At 44.8% G+C, this 16,071-nt stretch overlaps 1 protein-coding gene across 1 annotated transcript in view; it reads right to left on the reverse strand.

The window, feature by feature from the left end:
• The window catches only part of pabir2 (PABIR family member 2), a 148,848-nt gene that overhangs the window by 34,901 nt on the left and 97,876 nt on the right, over window positions 1-16,071 (reverse strand). The window contains exon 7 of the mRNA XM_073057732.1: window positions 12,378-12,466. Within this exon, the coding sequence (XP_072913833.1) occupies window positions 12,378-12,466 (89 nt within the window). The remainder of the gene's footprint in view (window positions 1-12,377; window positions 12,467-16,071) is intronic.

Below are 16,071 nucleotides of genomic sequence, written 5' to 3' on the forward strand. Positions count from 1 at the left end.
TAACCTTGCTTCATATGACTTGTTCTCCAAACCAGGCAACATCCTGGTAAATCTCCTCTGCACCCTCTCCATAGCTTCCACATCCTTCCTATAATGAGGTGACCAGAATTGAACACAATACTCTAAGTGCGGTCTCACCAGAGATTTGTAGAGTTGCAACATGACCCCTCTACTCTTGAACTCAATCCCCGTTAATGAAGACTAGCATCCCATAGACCTTCTTAACTACCCTATCAACCTTGAGGGATGTATGGATTTGAACCCCAAGGTCCCTTTGTTCATCCACACTCTTAAGTAACTGACCATTAATCCTGTACTCAGTCTCCTGGTTTGTCCTTCCAAAATGCATCACCTCACACTTGTCCCGATTGAACTCCATCTGCCATTTTTCTGCCCAACTCTGCAGCCTGTCTATATCCTCTTGTAACCTTTGACAACCTACAGCTCCATCCACCACTCCTCCAATCTTTGTGTCATCCGCAAACTTACTCACCCATCCTTCTGCCTCTACATCCAGGTCATTTATAAAAATCACAAATTGCAAGGGTCCCAGGACAGATCCCTGCGGCATTCCACTAGTCAATGACCTCCAGGCAGAATACTTTCCTTCCACAACTACCCTCTGCTTTCTTCCTTTAAGCCAATCACAGGAGACCTTGCCCACGCCCAGGATTACGGCTGCACAGGTGGAAGGTCAACTGAGGAAGATCTGTACCAGCAAGGCGGCTGGACCGGATGGAGTATCCCCACGATTACTGAGGGCCTGTGCGACTGAGCTGGGAGAACCACTACAGCGCATCTTCAACATGAGCCTGGAGCAGAGAAGAGTACCCAGACAGTGGAAAACATCCTGTATTGTCCTGGTACCGAAGAAACCACAACCAAAGGAGTTGAATGACTTCAGACCTGTTGCCTTGACGTCGCACGTGATGAAGACCATGGAGCGGCTGATAATACAGAATCTGAGGCCACAAACCAGGCACGCCCGGGATCCTCTTCAGTTTGCGTATAAGGAGAAGGTGGGAGTGGAGGATGCTATCACGTATTTGCTGCACAAATCCCTCTCTCACCTGGATGGGGTCAGTGGTGCTGTGAGGATTACATTCCTGGACTTCTCTAGTGCCTTTAACACCATCCAGCCCAAGATCTTAAGGCACAAACTAACGGAGATGGGAGTAGACTCTCACATGGTGGATTGGATAGTGGACTACTTGACAGATAGACCTCAGTATGTGCGGTTGGGAGACTGTAGGTCTGACACGGTGGTCAGCAGCACAGGAGCGCCGCAGGGGACCGTGCTCTCTCCGGTCCTGTTCACCCTGTACACATCAGACTTCCAATATAACTCGGAGTCCTGCCATGTGCAGAAGTTCGCTGATGACACGGCCATAGTGGGGTGTGTCAGGAATGGACAGGAGGAGGAGTATAGGAAACTGATACAGGACTTTGTGATATGGTGCAACTCAAACTACCTGCGTCTCAATATCACCAAGACCAAGGAGGTGGTGGTGGACTTTAGGAGATCTAGGCCTCATATGGAGCCAGTGATCATTAATGGAGAATGTGTGGAGCAGGTTAAGACCTACAAGTATCTGGGAGTACAGTTAGACGAGAAGCTAGACTGGACTGCCAACACAGATGCCTTGTGCAGGAAGGCACAGAGTCGACTGTACTTCCTTAGAAGGTTGGCGTCATTCAATGTCTGTAGTGAGATGCTGAAGATGTTCTATAGGTCAGTTGTGGAGAGCGCCCTCTTCTTTGTGGTGGCGTGTTGGGGAGGCAGCATTAAGAAGAGGGACGCCTCACGTCTTAATAAGCTGGTAAGGAAGGCGGGCTCTGTCGTGGGCAAAGTACTGGAGAGTATAACATTGGTAGCAGAGCGAAGGGCGCTGAGTAGGCTACGGTCAATTATGGAAAACCCTGAACATCCTCTACATAGCACCATCCAGAGACAGAGAAGCAGTTTCAGCGACAGGTTGCTATCGATGCAATGCTCCTCAGACAGGATGAAGAGATGCCATTCGGCTTTACAATTCAACCGCCAGGAGTAAGATATGTTAAAGTGCCGGGGTTAGGACTCAATGTATTTAAGTAAACTACTTAAGAACTTTTTAAAAGCTATTATTAATGCTTTTTGAGAGGGTGATTTTAGATGCATATCATATTTTTACTGAGTTAAGTATTGTATGTAATTAGTTTTGCTACAATAAGTGTATGGGACATTGGAAAAAATGTTGAATTTCCCCATGGGGATGAATAAAGTATCTATCTATCTAATTTTTTATCCAAACAGCCAAGCTTCCACTTATCCCATGCCTCATGATTTTCCGGATGAGTCTCTCATGAGGGACCTTGTCAAATGCTTTGCTAAAGTCCATGTAGACCACATCCACTGCCCTACCCTCATCAATTTCTTTTGTTACCTCTTCAAAAAACTCAATCAGGCTTGCGAGGCACGATCTTCCCTTCACAAAACCATGTTGACTATCCATGAGAAGACTATATTTCTCCAAATGCTCGTAGATCCTATCCTTAAGAATCCTTTCCAGTAGTTTGCATACCACCGATGTAAGACTCACCAGTCTATAGTTCCCAGGTTTCTCCCTATTACCTTTTTTAAACAAGGGAACTATATTTGCCATTCTCCAGTCCTCTGGCACTTCCCCTGCAGCCAAAAGGATTCAAAGATCATAGCTAATGCTCCTGCTATCTCTTCTCCCAATTCCCACAACAACCTGGGGTGTATCATATCCGGCCCTGGGGATTTATCAATCTTAATGTTTTTAAGAAGATCCAGCATTACTTCTTCCTTAATCTCCACATTGTCCAGCACACAGGCCCGCTCTACTTCAACCTCATCCTGATCAAAATCCTTTTCACTTGTGAATACTGAAGCAAAGTATTCATTTAGGACCTCCCCAACCTCCTCCACTTCCAGGCACATGTTGCCCTCTTTATCCTTTAGTGGTCCCACTTTCGTTCTCGTCATCCTATTCTTCACATATGCATAGAACGCCTTGGGGTTTTCCTTAATCCTACATGCCAAAGCCTTCTCATGCCCCCTTTCAGCTCTCCTAAGTCCTTTCTTTAGCAACTTCCTGGCTACCCTATATTTCTCATAAGCCCCTCCTACTTCCTGCTTCTTATATCTGGAACATATGCTTCCTTTTTCCTCTTGACGAGTTGCCTCACGTTTCGTCAGCCATGGTTCCATTTTCCTACCATTTTTTCCTTGCCTCAGTGGGACAAACCTATCCTGAGCCCAGCTCAAGTGGTCCCTAAACTTCTCCCACATTACTTCTGTGCTTTCCCCTTTGAACATCTGTATCCAATTTACTCTCACTAGTTCACATCCATTTCCAATTTACTCTCGCTATCCTTTTCATAAATGTGTATCATTGGACATTAAGCTCCCAGCTGCAATCCAGAGATTACTACCCTGGAGGCCCTGTTTCTCAGCTTTCTACCTAGCTCCCTAAAATCTCTTTTCAGGACCTCCTCACTTTGACTACCTATATCAATGGTGCCAATGTGCACAAAGAATTCTGGCTGCTGACTCTCGCCCTTGAGAACGCCATGAACCCAATCCGAGACATCCCCAATCCTGGCAGCAGGGAGGCAACACACCAGCCAGGTGTCCTCGTTTCTATCCGTCTGACTAAAGAATCTATCAACACTGCAGTCTGCTTCACCTCTCTGCTCTTTTGAACCACAGCATCAAAGACCCAGTCACTATGGCTTCCCCAGTAGGTTATTCCCCCTCAATAATATCTAGTTATACAGGACCATGAGACTATAGGACATAGGAGCAGAATGAGGCCATTCAGCCCAGCAAGTCCGCTGCTCCATTTCACCCCATGCTCCTGCCTTCTCACCATATACCCGACCAGTCAGAAACCTTTCAACTTCCACTTTAAGTATACCCATGGTCTTGGCCTCCACCGCAGTCTGCGACAGAGCATTCCACAGATTCACCCACTTTCTGGCTAAAAAAATTCCTCCGTACTTCTGTTCTAAAAAGTCGCCCCTCAATTTTGAGGCTGTGCCCTGTAGTTCTGGATGCCCCAACCACAGGAAACATCCACTCCACATCCACCCTATCTAGTTCTTTCAACATTTGGTAGATTTCAATAAGCTCTCCTGCAATCTTCAAAATTCCAGTGAGTACAGGCCCAAAGCTATCAAACATTCTTCATATGTTGACCCCTTCATTCCTGGAATAATCCTTATGAACCTCCTCTGGACTCTCCAATGACAACACATCATTTCTGAGATAAGGAGCCAAAATTGTTGACAATACTCCAAGTGTGGCCTGACTAGTGTCGTATAAACTTCACCATTATCTCCGTTTTTAAAAAAAATTCTATTGCTATTCCCCTTGAAATAAATGCCAACATTGTATTTTCCTTCTTTACCACAGACTCAACCTATAAATTAACCTTCTGTGAGTCTTGCATAAGGACTCCTAAGTCCCTCTGCACTTCTGATGTTTGAATTTTCTCCCCTTTTAGATAATAGTCTGCACTATTATTCCTTTTACCAAAATGCATTATCATACATTCCCCAGCAATACCACATTTTTGCCTATTCTCCAATTTGTTTAAGTCCTGCTGCAATCACATTGCAAACACGAGGAAATCTGCAGATGCTGGAAATTCAAACAACACACACAAAATGCTGGTGGAACACAGCAGGCCAGGCAGCATTTATAAGGAGAAGCACTGTCGACGTTTCAGGCCGAGACCCTTCGTCAGGACTAACTGAAAGGAAAGATAGTAAGAGATTTTAAAGAGTGGGAGGAGGGGGAAATGCAAAATGATAGGAGAAGACCGGAGGGGGTGGGATGAAGCTGAGAGCTGGAAAGGTGATTGGTGAAAGTGATACAGAGTTGGAGAAGGGAAAGGATCATGGGACGGGAGGCCTCGGGAGAAAGAAAGGGGGAGGGGGAGCACCAGAGGGAGATGGAGAACAGGCAGAGTGATGGGCAGAGAGACAGAAAAAAAAACAAACAACTAAATATTGTCAGGGATGGGGTAAGAAGGGGAGGAGGGGCATTAACAGAAGTTAGAGAACTCAATGTTCATGCCATCAGGTTGGAGGCTACCCAGCCAGTATATAAGGTGTTGTTCCTCCAACCTGAGTGTGTCTTCATCTTGACAGTAGAGGAGGCCATGGATAGACATATCGGAATGGGAATGGGACGTGGAATTAAAATGTGTGGCCACTGGGAGATCCTGCTTTCTCTGGCGGACCGAGCTTAAGTGTTCAGCGAAACGGTCTCCCAGTCTGCGTCGGGTCTCACCAATATATAAAAGGCCACACCGGGAGCACCAGATGCAGTATACCACACCAGCTGACTCACAGGTGAAGTGTCACCTCACCTGGAAGGACTGTCTGGGACCCTGAATGGTGGTGAGGGAGGAAGTGTAAGGGCAGGTATAGCACTTGTTCGGCTTACAAGGATAAGTGCCAGGAGGGAGATCGGTGGGAAAGGATGGGGGGGACGAGTGGACAAGGGAGTCACGTAAGGAGTGATCCCTGTGGAAAACAGAAAGGGTGGGGGGGGGAGAGAAAGATGTGCTTGGTAGTGGGATTCCGTTGGAGGTGGTGGAAGTTACGGAGAATTATACGTTGGACCTGGAGGCTGGTGGGGTGGTAGGTGAGGACAAGGGGAACCCTATCCCGAGTGGGGTGGCAGTCGGATGGGGTGAGGGCAGATGTGCGGGAAATGGGAGAGATGCGTTTGAGAGCAGAGTTGATGGTGGAAGGGAAGCCCCTTTGTTTAAAAAAGGAAGACATCTCCTTCGTCCCAACTTGACCTACCGCTCCACATATCTTCATATCATCCACAAACTTTGCCACAAAGCCATCAATTCCACTATCAAAATAAATGACAATGTGAAAAGCAGCAATCCCAATACTGACCCCCGAGTAACACCACTAGTCACTGGCTACCAAACAGAAAAGGACCACTTTATTCCCACTCGCAGCCTCCTGTCAGCTTATTCCTCTATCCATGCCAGTACCTCTCCTGTAACACCATAGAATTTTATCTTGTTAAGCAGCCTCATCCGAGGCATTTCATCAAATGCCTTCTTGAAATCTAAGTAAATGACATCCACTTCCTCTCCTTTGTCCACCCTTGTTACTTCCTTGAAGAATTCTAACAGGTTTGTCAGGCAAGATTTTCCTTTAATAAAATAAGTCCAAAACCAGCATGGTTTCTGTAGTCTCCAAGTATCCCAAAACCTCATCCTTAATAATGGACTCCAACACTTTCCCAAGCACTGAGGTTAGGCTAACCGGCCTATAATTTCCTCTTTTGTCTTACTCCCTTCTTAAAGAGTAAAATGACATTTGCAATTTTTCAGTCCTCCAGACCATGCCAGAATCAATCAGCAACCTCTCTTGGGATTCTGGGATGTAGCCCATCTGGACCAGGTTACTTATCCACCTCAAGACCTTTCAGTTTGCTTAACACTTTTTTCTTCTTCTTGTTGGGAAATACCACAGGTGTATTCTGCACTGACTGTGCATTTCTCCTACTTCTCCTGGGAGTCACCTGCAAGCTAGGTGTGACTACCTCCCTGTAGCTCCTGTCTATCTCCTCCTCATTCTCCAGTACGAGTGGAAGGTCATCAAGCTGCAGTTCCACTTCCTTCATATGTTCTCTCAGGACCTGTAGCTCAGTACACCTGGTGCAGATGTGTTTGTCTGGGAGACTGGAGGTCTCCCACACTTCTCACTTCCCACATGTAGTATAAAATACTGCCCCTGAAACCTTTCTCAATTAGATGAGAAATAAACATTAAGAACACAAAGAGAGTAATTTACAAGGCAATCTACCTCACCCAGTCTGATCTCGTCTAAGCCTGATAACCAAAGCCACTCTAGAAACTGGCACACTCCAAATGAATGGCCACTCCAAGAAAGGCTACTGCGTTACTTCTATTCCCCCTTTCTAATGAATCCCTCTTGCTGACTGGTTGCTCCTTAACTCAGAGAAACTGCTGCAAAACTCCGCCTTTGAAATCTTGAACACCACCCTGATTTTAAAAAAACAGCTATTTTCACACACCCCTAGTATGGATTGTCCAACTTAGAAAAGTGGCTCAAAGCAGTGCTTTTTAAATCTTGAATGCATGCCTGGCTGAAAGGTAGTTGCTTTTACACACTACCTTTTAATGAATGGTTGCTCCTCAACTCAGAAACTGTGTGAAGCTCTGCCTTTGAAATCTTGATCACCGTCCTGATTAAAAATGAGCTCTTTTCACACATCCCTGGTGTGGATTGTCCAACTCTATACAATGCCCATACCCTTCTATTTCTTGCACATTCATGTCTGTCTGCAAGTGTCTTAAACACCTGTCATATCTGCCTCCATCATCACGGTTCCACACGATAGGCCTATTCAGAAAGACAGAAGGCATGGGATCCAGGGAAGTTTGGTCAGGTAGATTCAGAATTGGCTTGCCTGCAGAAAGCAGAGGGTCGTGGTGGAGGGAGTACATTCAGATTGGATGGTTATGACTAGTGGTGTCCCACAAGGATCGGTTCTGTAACCTCTACTTTTCGTGATTTTTATTAACGACCTGGATGTGGGGGTGGACGGGTGGGTTGGCAAGTTTGAAGACGACACAAAGGTTGGTGGTGTTGTGGATAGTGTAGAGGATTGTCGAAGATTGCAGGGAGACATTGATAGGATGCAGAAGTGGGCTGAGAAGTGGCAGATGGAGTTCAACCCAGAGAAGAGTGAGGTGGTATACTTTCCACAGATCCCTGAAAGTTGCCTCACAGGTAGATAGGGTAGTTAAGAAAGCTTATGGGGTGTTAGCTTTCATAAGTAGAAGGATAGAGTTTAAGAGTTGCGAGGTAATGATGCAGCTCTATAAACTCTGGTTAGACCACGTTTGGAGTACTGTGTCCAGTTCTAGTCACCTCACTATAGGAAGGATGTGGAAGCATTGGAAAGGGTACAGAGGAGATTTACCAGGATGCTGCCTGGTTTAGACAGTATGCATTATGATCAGAGATTAAGGGAGCTAGGGCTTTACTCTGGAGAGGAGGATGATGAGAGGAGACATGATAGAGGTATACAAGATATTAAGAGGAATAGATAGAGTGGACAGCCAGCACCTCTTCCCCAGGGCACCACTGCTCAATACAAGAGGACATGGCTCTAAGCTAAGGGGTGGGAAATTCAAGGGGGATATTAGAGGAAGGTTTTTTTACTCGGAGAGTGGTTGGTGCGTTGAATGCACTGCCCGAGTCAGTGGTGGAGGCAGATACACTAGTGAAATTTAAGGGACTACTAGACAAGTATATGGAGGAATTTAAGGTGGGGGGGGGGGGGGGAGATATATGGGAGGCAGGGTTTAAGGGTCGGCACAACATTGTGGGCCAAAGGGCCTGTACTGTGCTGTACACCCACTTGGGGTATGTTCTATCACCCACCCCAGGGAGTGTATTCCAGGCACCCACCACTCTTGGTTAAAAAAAAACATGCCCTAAGTATCTCCTTTGAACTTAGCCCCTCTCACCTGAAATGCATTCCCTTTGTTATTATATATTTTGACCCTGGAAAATAGATAGTCTGTAAACTCTATCTATGCCTTTCATAACCTTACACACCACTGTCAAATCTTTCCACAGCCTCCGCTTTTCCAAGAAAACAACCCAAATTTGTCCAACCTATTGTTAGAGCACATGCCTTCTAATCCAGGAAACACTCTGGTAAACCTCTTCTGAACCCTTTCTAAAGCCTTCACGTGCTTCCTATAATGAGGCAACCAGAAGTGTAAGCAATACTGCAGATGCAGCACAAGTTGTTTTATAAAGCTGCAACATAACTTCCTGAATCTTGAACTCATTTTTCTGTAATAATCTGAAACAAAATGAAAATGTGTATTAAAGAAGCAATGTTAGCAAAATGATAGGATGGGCAAATAGTTTTCTAGATTGCAAGGTGACAGACAACAGTATTCACAAGGATTTCAGAGGGTTAGGACTATGATATGGACATTTCATCATTTCAACTTTTGCAAATGACAGGAAACTGAATGAAGGAACAGTCACATAGGAAACTATCTGAAATAATAAATGAAAATTAATGCAAGTCAGGGCAAAATAATTCAAAATGGAGGGACGATTCAGAAGAGGAGAAAAGAACAAGCTGAGTGGGAACAACAGCTGTACAAAACTTTAGTCAGGCCATTGTAAGCTGTTCTGGTAGCTCCATTATAGGAAGGATGTGGAGTATTAGGAGAGGGTGGAGAAGAGATTCACCAGGATGTTGTTTGGATTAGAAAGCATTCGCTCTAAGGAGAGGTTGGACCAAGTTAGATTGTTTGTTTGGCAGCGTCAGAGACTGAGGCGATGACCTGATAGGTAAAATAAATCATGAGAGGCATAAATAGGTAGACCACGTGCAGGCAGATGGCATTATTTTAATTTGGCATTGTGCTTAGCACAGACATTATGGGCTGAAGGGCCAGTTCCTGTGCTGTTCTGTGGAGTGTAGCTTCAGACAGCTCGGACACATTGGACCAAGAGCACTTTTACCACAGTCAGCCTGTCCCAAAGGAAACAGATCATGTCGTAGTGAGGCAGTCATTCAGAATGTTTCACACAACAATGCATCAACAATCTTTTCCCTGTTACTATTATTGGAAATAAGACATTGGCAATTATAGCATATCCCATGTGACACCCATATAGAAAATGAGTATTATATATATACTAATTGAGTATATACGAGTTGGTATTTATCAGAAAAAAGCATGGATGTGGCATTGATCCTGGGAAAATCTGTTACCGATCCTCTGCCTTCAGTCAACATCCTGTCACTGCCCTCAGTTCCACGAGCCTGTCTATTCCACATGGATTTTTATCACTCTTTCAGAAATGCATGTAGATTTTGGATGTGGCAGAGCTCAGACGTGCAGAAGGGTTCCACCAGGACGTTGCCTGGAATGGAGAGTCTGGGTTTATTTTCATTGCAATGGAGGGGTGAACTTAGAGGTTTATAAAATTATAGGGGCAGAGGCAAGACAGAAAGTCAGAGTCTTTTTCCAGAAAGGGGAATCACTAGAGGACACAGGTTTAAGGAGAGGGGAGAAATATAAAGGAGATTTGAAGGGCAAATTTTTCAGACAGTGTGGTGGTAAAGGCAGCTAGAATTACATTTGGTTAGATATTTGGGTAGGAATGTTTTGGAATGATACAGGTTGAAAGGCAAATGGGAAAGGCACAGTGGCTGATGTAGACAATGTTTTGTGCTGCATATTTCTGACTCTAAGCCCATGTAGACGACATACACATAGCTCCCTCATCAACACAATTTACAGTTAACAACTTGGGAGAAGTCAAAGCGGCTTTTTGTTTCAGGCCTTTTTCATGCCCTTCCTCACCACTTCTTTCAATATACTAACACCCTTCACTTGTTTGAGCAAAGTCCACACCAGTTTTCACCTTCAGGTTTCACAATAACTTCACCTTGAACTCTATTCACTTTCAGAAAAGCCAAAGTGCAACTTGTGTGGCTCCAAACTCTACCTGTTGCTCTGCAGGGTAAGTGGAATAGTATTGCTTTTATTGCTCCTCCATTCACTTTCCTCACCATTATATTGATGACCCACCCCCTTTTCACTTGAACACAGTCCATATCTGACTCTTCCCTTCTCTGACTTAAACATGGAACATTACAGCACAGGAACAGACCCTTTGGCCATGACACTGGTACCAATCATGATGTTAGTTTAATTGCATATCTGCCTACATATGGTCTTTCTCCCTCAACACCCTGACTGTGGATGCATCTAAATGTTTCTTGAACGATGCTATCATATCTGCTTCCTGACATATAGTTGTTACAGGTGTTTACCATTCTGTTTGAAAACAAGTTACTGCAGAAATTTTCTTCAAACTTTCTCTGTCTCACCTTAAAGTTTTGTTCTCTAGTATTTTATACTTACATCCTGGGAAAAAATCTTCACCATCTTCATCATTTTCTCTTAGGTCATTGTCAACAATTCTCTTTTCTACAATCCCTGTACATCTGTTCTGCACTTTCCCAATGCCTGTATTCCCTGTCACAGCAGAAGCCAGCTCCACATTACAGTTTAGAATATCACACAAAATATGTGGTTTGCTGTTTGACAACTATATTAACCTGCACGACGAGTGTTAATGGTTTTTGAATCTGTTCTAGATCAGATTCTCCCATCTACTACACTACTTCTCATCTTCAGCTTTATTTCTATTTTTGATCTCTCTTTTTTTCCCTTTTCCGCGTGAAGATGGTTCTTTTGAAGACCCTGACCTGGAGTTACACTCTTACTTCAGTTCTTAGCGGGAATGGAATCTGCTCTCAGGGTCTTATGACTGGCCGCTTTTTGATATCCCAAGGACATGGCCTGTTAGATGAGCATGCTTTCAGGGTTCCGGGATTTCGTGGCTCTGGGAACGTGTTGACTCTAGGCTGGGAGTGGGAGTGGGAGAGGGAGAGGGAGAGGGAGAGGGAGTGGGAGTGGGAGTGGGAGTGGGAGTGGGAGTGGGAGTGGGAGAGGGAGTGGGAGAGGGAGTGGGAGAGGGAGTGGGAGAGGGAGTGGGAGAGGGAGAGGGACAGGGAGAGGGACAGGGAGAGGGACAGGGAGAGGGACAGGGAGAGGGACAGGGAGAGGGACAGGGAGAGGGACAGGGAGAGGGACAGGGAGAGGGAGAGGAGAGACACAGAGTAATTCGACATACTATTGGGTGAATGAGTAGTTTTGGGGTACTGCAAGTCTATTCATTGTTGCACACTTGAATGCTCAGTGAAGGGTGTTGATGCTTTTTTGCTGGTGGGGTGGGGGGGGCCTTGGAGCTCTAATGTTTTAATTGTCATTCATTTTTTGGGGCACTCCTCTGTTTTCATGGATGTCAGTAAAGAAAAAATTTCAGGATGTATATCGTATACATTTCTCGGACATTAAATGTACCTATTGAAACCTACTTAGATTCATCATCCAATCTAGAAAACAGCAACTTAGAGTTGTCCAAGTTGAAATTAACAAGGCATTCTATAACCTAACATTACCCAGTGGAGTGCTGAAGGTTATCACTGTATTAACTCCACCTCTACCCTATTCCTCATGTCAACATAGGCAGCAATGAAGCAGAGGTGTGTTTATCAACAGGGTTAATTATTCCCTTTATCCAGAATGCTGCCAGTTGTTCTGAAATGCACAGTTCACTTGGCTCTATCAGAGTAACGACAGCTGAGGAATATGTTCTAAAGCTGCCCTGTGAACATTAAAAAACTGCTTATTTTTAGCCAAAACTAAAACTGATAAAATTTAAAGTATTACTTGTAACCCTTCCATTCAGATGACACTTACGTGGCAAATCTGCGTGTTGGGCTGGGGTTCGGACTTGGAGGGAGTCCATTACTGCTGACAAAAATCTGCAGGGAAGGTGAGAAGCATTGCTGTAGGACAGAGAGGGGGGAAAGTGACAATTAATCGTTGCATCATAACAACTGCAGACATGTAGACAGGCACCTGCACACACATGCCACGTGCAGGCACATACATGTAGACAAGCACGTACACGCACGAGTGTGCACACACCATTTGTTATGAAGTGAACGTTGGGTTCAACACTACATGTGACTGTGTGAATAAAGGAAAGGACATTGGCTTCCAAAAGTAAAATTTGCGATCATTAGTTAGAATCAAAAGAGATCTGGACTTCAGCCATGAAAAGAAAATCTGCAGATGCAGGAAATCCAACCAACACACAAAAATGCTGGAGGAACTCAGCAGGCCAGTCAGCATCTATGGAAAAAAGTACAGTCAATGTTTCAGGCCAGTCTCGGTCTCAGCCCGAAACATCGACTGTACTCTGTTCCATAGATGCTGCCTGGCCTGCTAAGTTCCTCCAGCATCTTTGGACTTTAGCCAATCATGTATAAATACTTCAATTCACTTTCATTTGCTGCTCCTTCTGTTGTCTAAGAGACATTCTTTATTAGTGTAATTATGCTGAAGGGAAAAAGGAAAATGAGTCAGATAAAATAATCTGACATTCTGCGGATGCTGTAAATCTAGAGCAACATACACAAAATGGACACAGGCATAGAACAGCACAGCATAAAAACAGGGCATTCCGCCCACAAACCAACAAAAAAGCAAAACATCCAAACACTAATCCCCCCCTACCTACACCGTGCCCATATCCTTCCATCTTCCTTACATCCTAACATCTCTTAAAAGCCTCTCTCAAACAAGAGAGAATCTGCAGATGTTGGAAATCCAAACACACATAAAATGCTGGAGGATCTCAGAAGGCCAGGTACAGTCGACATTTTGGGCCAAGACCTTTTGGCAGGACTCTAATGTATTTGCCTCTACCACCATATCAGGCAGTGCATTCCAGGCATCCACCACTCTCTGGTATTAGATATTTTAACCCTGGGAAACAGATGCTTTCTGTCCACTCTAGCTATGCCTCTCATAATCTTGTAAACCTTCTGGCTAAAGTCCAGAGAAAATGCTGGAGGAACTTAGCAGATTTCCCCACAGCCTCCAATGCTCCAGAGAAAACAACCTGTTTATCCAGCCTCTCATTATAGCACATGCCCTCTAAACCAGCCAACATCCTGGTGAACCTCTTCTGCACCCTCCCCAAAGTCTCAACATCCTTCCTATAGTGGGGGGACCAGAACTGTATGCAATACTCCAGATGTGGCCTAACCAGAGTTTTTTTAAAGTTGCAACAAAACCTCCTAACTTTGGAACTCAATGCATTCCACAAGACCTGAACCTGTGTAGCCACTTTCAAGGAGCTATGAACTTGGATCCCAAGATCTCTCTGCTCAGCAACACTGTTAAGGATCTTGCCCTTAAAATAGTGTGCTGCCTCCTTGCATTTGCCCTACCAAGGAACTCAGCAGATTTCTGGAGGAAAGTGCTGAAGGTCAGGCACATCTATAGAAATGAATAAATGGACGACTTCTGAGCTGAGACAGTTCATCAGGATTGGAAAGGAAGACAAATAAGGTGGTGGGGGTGGGGGGGGAAGGAAAGGAGGACAAGCTAGAAGGTGAAGGAAAGGAGGACAAACTAGAAGGTGATTGTTTCAGGCAGTTGGGTGGGGGAGGAAGATGAAGTAAGAAGCTGGGAGGTGATAGAGAGAAAAAGTAAGAGCTGGAGAAGAATTAATCCAACAGGAGAGGAGAGTGGACCATGACAGCAACGGAGCAGGTAAGGAGAAATGGTGGGGGGGGGGGGGGGGGGGGAAAGAGACGACAGAATGGGGAATTGAAGACAGAAGGGGGAAGGGGGAAACTACCCAAAGTAGGAAAATGAGATTTATGTTTTGCCCATTTCAGTATATGCTGACCTACTTCATCCTCAACAAAGGCTACGTCCACACTAGACAGGATAATATTGAAAACACCAGTTTCGCGTAAAAACGATAGGCGTCCACACCAAGCGTTTTTGAAAATACCTCCGTCCATATTAAAACAGGTATTTGGGCGAATCTCCTCCTACTGGGCATGTGCAGGACACATCTACAGAAAACAAGCGACATGTTTGCTGTTGAATCTTGCTGCGAATGTGCGTGTTTGTGCAGTAACAGACTAGAAAAACTTAAAAGGAAATTGCCAAACAACGGACAGCTGTTGGCTCTCGCGCAGGAGGACTTAAAACTAAAAAAAAAACAATTACTGGAGCGATTAGAGGCGACCGACAGGGAGTTCATCAACAGAATGACCCAGCTAACGACGAACATTGAAAAACTGACTAACTCTGTTGCATTAATAAAGCACCTCGTTAAATGTATAAAACAAGTCTGCATCAGTGTTATCTTGTATTTCCATACAATGTTACATTAGGTCGTTACACATCTATTGTCAGAGAAGTATTTGCATAAATAGGTAAACCACCTTCAAACGAGCAAGGACAGAAAACAGGGCAAAGTGAGTATACTTATTTATTCAGTAAGTTATGGGTCAAAGTATTTGGTGAGTACATTTCTAACTCTTCTGGTTTCAGTCTTGTTGCCATCTGACATGAAATTGATAGGTTGTGTGGGGGTTGCGTTCAAGAAAACAATGAAATGCCACGCTGCTGCCACTATCTGTTCCAGCACATTATGACAGTATTTTTAGAATTCTCCTGTTACACAATAGGTGCAGGAGTAGGCCATTCAGCCCTTCGAGCCAGCACCACCATTCAATGTGATCATGGCTAATCATCCACAATCAGTACCCTGTTCCTGCCTTCTCCCCATATCCCTTGACCCCACTATCTTTAAGAGCTCTATCTGACTCTTTCTTGAAAGCATCCAGAGAATTGGCCTCCACTGCCTTCTGAGGCAGAGCATTCCATAGATCCACAACTCTCTGGGTGAAAAAGTTTTTCCTCAACTCTGTTCTAAATGGCCTACCCTTATTCTTAAACTGTGGCCTCTGGTTCTGGACTCCCCCAACATCGGGAACATTTTACCCACCTCTAGCGTGTCCAATCCCTTAATAATCTTATATGTTTCAATCAGATCTCCTCTCATCCTTCTAAATTCCAGTGTATACATGCTGAGTCGCTCCAATCTTTCAACATATGACAGTCCCACCATCCCAGGAATCAACCTTGTGAACCTACGCTGCACTCCCTCAATAGCAAGAACGTCCTTCCTAAAATTTGGAGACCAAAACTGCACACAATACTCCAGGTGTGGTCTCACCAGGGCCCTGCACAACTACAGAAGGACCTCTTTGCTCCTATACTCAACTCCCCTTGTTATGAAGGCCAACATGCCATTAGCTTTCTTCACTGCCTGCTGTACCTGCATGCTTACTTTCACTGACTGATGAACAAGGACACCTAGATCTCGTTGTACTTCCCCTTTTCCTAACTTGACACCATTCAGATAGTAATCTGCCTTCCTGTTCTTGCCACCAAAGTGGATAACCTCACATTTATCCACATTAAATTGCATCTGCCCACTCACCCAACTTGTCTAAGTCATCCTGCATTCTCCTAACATCCTCCTCACATTTCACACTGCCACCCAGCTTTGTGTCATCTG

Source organism: Hemitrygon akajei, chromosome 10 (genome assembly GCF_048418815.1).
Source record: "Hemitrygon akajei chromosome 10, sHemAka1.3, whole genome shotgun sequence".
Classification (NCBI taxonomy): domain Eukaryota; kingdom Metazoa; phylum Chordata; class Chondrichthyes; order Myliobatiformes; family Dasyatidae; genus Hemitrygon; species Hemitrygon akajei.